A 7,012-nucleotide genomic window follows, 5' to 3' on the forward strand; every position below is an offset into this window, starting at 1 on the left:
CACCTTTTTCAGCGCCGACTTTCATGGCATCCACGCTTATCCGGCGTGGCATGTTGTTCCTGTCCTCCTCGCCGAGTTTCGAGAGCTGTGTGCATGCCGGTGCAAAAGGAGGTATCCGCACCCCACTCGAAGAGTGCAACCACTTTCTTTCTTGCATGGTAAGCGCGTCGATGGTGGCGCCCTTTATTCTCACTTTTGAAGTGCTCCCTTTGATCAGCAAGGCTAGTCCAGGCGACACCGTCACGCGGTCCGAGCCGTCTGGGTGACAGAAGCTAAGAGCGGACGTACACGGACTGCTCGAGCAGTTAACGATTGAGCGACGTACACTGACCGCTCGAGCGGTCGGCGTTGACTGCTTGAGCAATCGGTTGTTGACTGCTCGAGCTGTCGCTACTAACCGCTCAAGCAGTTGAATTTCTACCGCAGTCTAGTCATGGATTCTGACGAGGAAGCACTGCTTTTGCTGCTTCTGCTCAAGCGGAGACGACGGCGGCGACGTCAAAAGAGAAAATTTTGGGTTCATCCAATTTTGGAATTAAGAGAACAACATGGACAATTCCATCATTTGTTTATGGAACTTAGAAGTGATGAAGAAAAATTTTTCAACTATTATAAGATGTCAGTGTCTTCGTTTGATGAAATGAATAATATACTAAGGTCTAAAATTAAACGCGAAGACACAATCATGAAGAGAAGTATCCAAGCAGAAGAAAGACTAGCAGTAACATTGAGGTTCGAAAAATAAATAACAATTATTTAAATTTTTATTCATTAAAAATATTGGAAATTAAATCATCAGACATTACTGAAGATGATGAAAGGTCTTCAAATTGAGAGTTTTGGTCATCAGCCGCTGATGTAGAGGGGCCAGTCGCTAATTTAGAGGGGCCAGTCGCTGATGCAGAGGTAGAGGGGCCAGTATTATAACCATATTGTCCACGGTAATCATTAAAAGGTGAATACTGTGATGAATATCCCCTGTCACCGTAACTCGCAGGATATGTGTGATTTGTGATCGCTTTAAAGTGTTTAATTACGTTAAGTATTTCTGTCTTAGCATCTAATTTATACTGCTCATTAATTTTTTTAAACTCGCCAACTAATGACAGAAAGAACAATTTATCTTCATCTTCATTAAAAATGCGCGAATTCTTTTTTTTTTTTTTTTTTTCATCGAATTTTTCATCGAAGCGTTTAGCTAATTTTTCAATTAAGATGTTCTCATCTGTGATTGTAGTATTTAATTTTCTTTTGTTTCATTCTTTGTTTATTTGATTTTGACGATTTTCACTTTCTTCAGACGTAATTTCAGCGTGCTCACTTTCTTCTAAACTGTTTGTTTTATCGGGTCTATCTTCTATTATTACCTTTAAAAAAGACATCTGTTGATAATATGCTATATGGTTTTATTTTTTTAGCATATCTGGTGTACCCATCTCTTAATGTCTTCCATTTTTTCTGTATTAACATGGCTGTAACAGCAAAAAAAAAATTATTGGTACAATTTATTGATTTAAAAATATGTTTTTACAGGTATTTGGCAACTGGATGTACATTTATGGATTTGCAATATAGTTTTAGAATAGCATCAACAACAATTGGTAAGATAGTGAGGGATGTTTGCAGAAATATATGGATACATATGAAGGATATGTGTATGGAACAACTAACTGAAGATAAATGGAAAGACATAATAAATGATTTCAAAAATACTTCTAAGTTTCCGAACTGCCTTGGCACCGTTGACGGCAAACATATTAGAATAATACAACCCGCGCAAAGTGGATCGTCATATTATAACTATAAAAATTATTTTTCGATAATACTTCTAGCAGTATGTGATAGTAATTATATGTTCACTTTCGTGGATATAGGCTCGTATGGTAGGCACGCTGACTCGACTATTTTCAGAATGAAGAGAGTTGTCTATATAAATTGTTACAAGAAAAAAAGTTAAATATACCTCCACCTTCTGCAATATCGCATAATGGACCTTTATTACCGAATGTGTTTATTGGAGATGAAGCATTCAGCTTGCAGGAAAATTTAATGCGTCCATATGGTGGCAAGATTTTACCAGAGAAAAAAAAAATTTTAACTATCGGTTATCACGTGCTAGGCGATATATTGAATGCACGTTTGGCATATTAGCTAATAAATGGCGGATCTTTTTTTTTTTTATATGCCAAGGGATAGCAAATGACTATACTCCACCTGATGGTAAGTGGTAGTAGAGTCCAAACGCGACGACGGCCAGTACAGTCGGGAAGAATGTTCTGTACTAGCCGTCCCCGCCTTGCCGGCCCGCAAGATGCCTCTTCACGCCTCGTTTGAAGGAACCCGGGTTGTAAGAGGAGGGGAACACGTGAGCTGGTAAGGAATTCCATTCTTTGGTAGTGCGACAAAGAAAGGAGTTGCCAAATTTCTTTGTGCGCGATGGAATTGATGTCACAGTTAGGCGGTGACATCGAGAACCAGCTCGCGTGGACTTAAGAAGGAAGGGGGAAGCAGGAATTAGAGAGAATAATTCCTCAGAGCACTCTGAGGAAGAGGAGAGGATCTTCCATAGACCACTTAACGTCAGTGTTGATTTCGCAGTGGATATAGTAAAAGCATCATGTGTTCTTCACAACTACGTAAAACAACGAGATGGAAATAAATTTGAGGATACGTTTGAGGGTCTTCCTCACTCTATAGTACATTCAACCCAGCAAGTTCGTCCAGGTGGGCCTATGTTAACAACATTCCGTGAAGAATTTGCTAATTACTTTGTGAGCGAAGAAGGCAAACTAGATTGGCAATGGAATATGATATAAATCAATAAATATGTGTGTGACTTTATAATATGACATAAACTTCATAAATGTGTGTGTAATAAAATGACTGACTTTTTTACTTGCCGATTTTATTTTTTTCTTTATTTGTTTTTTCATCAAAGTTCTCAATAACTTGGGCGCAAATAATTGCCCATGCATTGTTCTTCTTTATTTTGTCGCTGTGCTCCTTAAGCTTATAGTTCTAAATAATTTCATGTGTTTTAATTGCACTTATAAGCGCATCACTATTGCACACACCCTCCATTTTCAAAGATCAGTCGACAAATGAGACAAGACAGAGAGACACTAGACGCCGCGAGGCCAGAAGAAAAGGGAGGGGGAGGTCGTAGAGCCGCCGACGGCTCGAGCAGTCAGTGTATGCCTCGCGACTGCTCGCGAGCTGTCGACAGCACGATGGAATTTCATCATGTAGTTGACGGCTTGAAGCGGACGCGACTGCTCGAGCAGTCGTGTGTACGGCAGCGAATGAATGGTTATAGTTCACCGGCCGGTCCGTGTACGGCTGGCCTTATTATTGTGTATTAACGAAGAAAACATGTCGTAAAAAGTTTGCCACTCCTCGTACTTACCCCCAAAAGTAGGTGGTTGTATGCGGGGTAATTTTACATCACTGCAATTTTATTTCGCTTTAATAGTAATTGCGGGGTTAGTAACTTGGTAACTGGCGACGATGCTTACTAACGCGTTGACACTGTGTTAACAACACTGGCTCTTAAACCAATAGTAAATTACAAAGTAGATGAACAAATATACCGAACACACAGATATATTTACATATTCAATGCTATATCAAGTTTATATAACTGTCAAAAAAAATATGTAATTTAAGGCTAAATTTAGTTTTATATCCTTACATCATAACATCTTCAGCTAAAATAGGACAAGTTTACGGGAGCAAGACAGACTTTTTGAAAAAGATATATTTGAATTTTAAAATATTTAATTAATTAAAATTGACGACGAACAGAGGTTTATACTCTAGTCGAATGTTCTTCCTTTTTTTACAATTCGTTTCCGAAGACATTTGATCCCAAAGCATGGAATGACAAAATGACTTACATTCCGCTGATTAAGCATTTACTAAATGTTAGTAGTATTCATATTACAACATAACTAGGTACATGTAGGATGCAACTTATTTCATAGCAATTCAGATAAACAAAACAATTCCATACCATAACACGAGTACCTATGTAATAGATATTTTACATAAACTTTTTCTCTTATAAAATGATGTCTTATGTGTATGTGTTTTGTTCTGGCATGAAGCATTGAATTTTCACATAGTTTTTGTGCGACTGATTATAAATTACAACTCTAAATGTTTTACCAAGAATTTCTTTCATGAATCTGGTCAGAAATAAACCTTTGCAAGTATCAGAAAGTGACATTGTGTACGAGTTGTGTTTGGAAAGCTATGGTACGTTACCCCAGCTTAGCTGACTTCACTGATATCATCGTGATTACTTATTAATGACCTCCAAACAATCATTAATCCTTTATACTTCGAGCGAAGCCACGGGAAAAGGCTAGTACTAAATAAAATCACAGACTTCGCCAAGGCTGCTCAGTTTATTATACTATCTTTTTCAAACACATGATGTAAAAATATTAAATCCATGTTGTTCTAAGGTTTTAGCTAGTGTTTTATAGCCGGCCGCCTGCCTGACGGCCAACCCTCCTTGGGAATGCTGTTGTTGGTAATTTCCCCGCTACCATGCGGGTACCTTAAGGTGCTTGGTGTGTGAAGTGTGCACGAGGTCCTTCTTCCCTTAGTCGCCTTCTACGACATCCATTGGAGGAGATGGATTAGCCCTATTCTTATTTTTCCGGGAACTAAACGGCGGCAAAATGATTCAAATAAAAAAATAAAATCAAATAAATTTGATTGACATAAAAAATAATTTTACTTGTAACATAATTGTTACATACAATTGAAACAAAAAATAAGGCAATTAAGAGCAAATGTTGTCCATTGTACTTGACATATATTTTAATAAGCTGCTTAAGAGCTTATATAATATAGAAAAAGTATATAATGTAGGTAAAAGCAGTTACATAACAGTTTTGATTAATGTTTACAAAAGCGGTCATTTGACCATTCTGGTAGGTTTAGTGTTAATTTTTTTTAAAGAAAACTTTCAATGTTATGACACTTATAGCATATTAATATAAAATTATACATACATCAGCCTAGTTTTCACTATGGAGTGGTGAGAGTGGGTGGAGTCGGCGTCAATCAATGCGGTTCTTTGACATAAGTTGATCCGAACCTATTTTATTTGTTATCTGTCCTAATAGGTACTGAAAAATAAAACAAAATAAATACTAACCGATAATTTATTAGTCTATAAACATATTTTATTGCTCTTATTAATTCTATAAAAACGTCTTGACGTGCTATTTTTTTTTGTTAATTTAACTTTTCTTCGCCAAGAATATTCAATGAGCTAGTCAGTAAAATTTCCTTTATATCCATCTGTGCTGAACATGACTTATAAGTTTCGCCAGTGGCTTTCTATTCTCTGAATTTGTGTCTAGATTGGTGTGAAAAATTTATTTTTTGGGTCGCTGTGGTTTACTTTTTTATGGATATATCCATTTTGATGTAGGCGATCATATACTCTCTAATCTCTAATCTTAAATTATCTTTGCCATTTTCAATCATGCCCAGCACCCATTGGCCTTCAATATGTCTACCTCTATCATATTTTCTTTTTCCAAATTTAGATTCATCTATTGTTGCGCTACCATTTAGGAAAAAAAAATGGAAAAGAGACGTGTAGCGACGTATTGCCACGATAGGGATGGGCAAAGTGTGGAGGCGCTTTTCCCCAAGTGGTTGCCAAAAGGAAAAATACACTGACACGCCGGACGGAAGGGCCCCCGAACGCCCCCGGAAGTGGCCGCCGGGACCCCACCTTCCGGTCACCAACCGGCACGACTGTCCACCCCGAGATTATGCGTGGCCTGGTGGGGCAGCCTCACGGGCTGGTTAGGCACGCTCGGGCCCCTGTACTATGCCACGGGCGGCCAGCGGAACAGCCGTTTCTTCGGGTCTCCCTGTCCGGCAGGTCAATACAGTTTCCCCCGGCATTGGTTCAACAGCCAACACAACAGTCTCCATTGGACCAACACCCATCGCGGCAATACTCGCTCGGGCTCTGGCTGTCGGACGCTGGCTGACCTCGAAACGCGGCTGCAAGCCACTTCACGAGTTTTTCACCATGCGTACGGTGGTAACAAGCCAGGCGGATGTTTAACATCCTACCACCAGATGAGCAGATGGTCGCTCAGATATCCCTTAGTCGCCTCTTACGACACCCATGGGAACGAGAGGGGCAGTGAAATGTATTCTTTCTTCGTCACTGCACGGATAAGACACTATGTATGATAACTGGAATACGATGGAAGTCGATGACTTATAAGTAAATGGGGTTGGTGTCGGTGTAGGATCTGGTGGTTGCAGATTTATTTTCTACGTTTTGTTTTAAATTGGCTAAAGCTCTTTCATAATATCTTTTTTATTTGAACTCTTTTTGTTTAAATTTTAGATCTATATATGTTAGAAAACTGGCAATCAATTTCTTGGTCTAATGTTCGCAATACTGCATTAATTTCTGGAAGTGTGCTTCCATCTTGCAAACGACTGCTTAAGTGATTTGTCATATTATGGGACTCACTTTTGACAATGTGACATTTTTTCTGCGCTTATTTCTTTAGTCACTTCATAAAATAACTCTAGTATACAATATAGGTTCTGCAGATTTAACTACTGCACAATCATGAGTTGACAACGATAGGTCATTTCGTAACATGCCGACAGTAGCTATTATCGCGTCCTTCGCTGACAGCATTTGAGAGAGCATATTATAAGTGGAGTGCCATCTTGTGGACACGTTTTGCTTTATTTTCACATTAGGATTCGACCTAGGTCACCTAGTACTTTGACAAAGTCTATGTTCAGTTTTTGAACAAAATATTAAGAAATTGATAAAAATATATATTGAACCACGTGATATATTGACTATTGAATGTAATTTATGCATCAACTCACAGTGACAGTAGCTATTATCGCGTCCTTCGCTGACAGCATTCGAGAGAGCATATCATAAGTGGAGTGCCATCTTGTGGACACGTTTTGCTTTATTTTCACATTAGGATTCGACCTAGGT

At 38.7% G+C, this 7,012-nt stretch overlaps 1 protein-coding gene and 1 pseudogene across 1 annotated transcript; one reads left to right on the forward strand and one right to left on the reverse strand.

Annotated features, from left to right (window-relative positions):
- Window positions 1-433: 433 nt before the first annotated feature.
- On the forward strand, window positions 434-1,957 carry LOC126780103 (uncharacterized). The gene is made up of 2 exons (XM_050504367.1): window positions 434-732; window positions 1,534-1,957. Exons 1-2 carry the CDS (start codon window positions 434-436, stop codon window positions 1,955-1,957), a joined length of 723 nt encoding a protein of 240 aa, XP_050360324.1.
- LOC126780077 (uncharacterized) lies at window positions 765-3,081 on the reverse strand (annotated as a pseudogene).
- Window positions 3,082-7,012: the final 3,931 nt, after the last annotated feature.

The sequence above is a fragment of the Nymphalis io genome, chromosome 30 (assembly GCF_905147045.1).
Source record: "Nymphalis io chromosome 30, ilAglIoxx1.1, whole genome shotgun sequence".
Taxonomy (NCBI): Eukaryota; Metazoa; Arthropoda; class Insecta; order Lepidoptera; family Nymphalidae; genus Nymphalis; species Nymphalis io.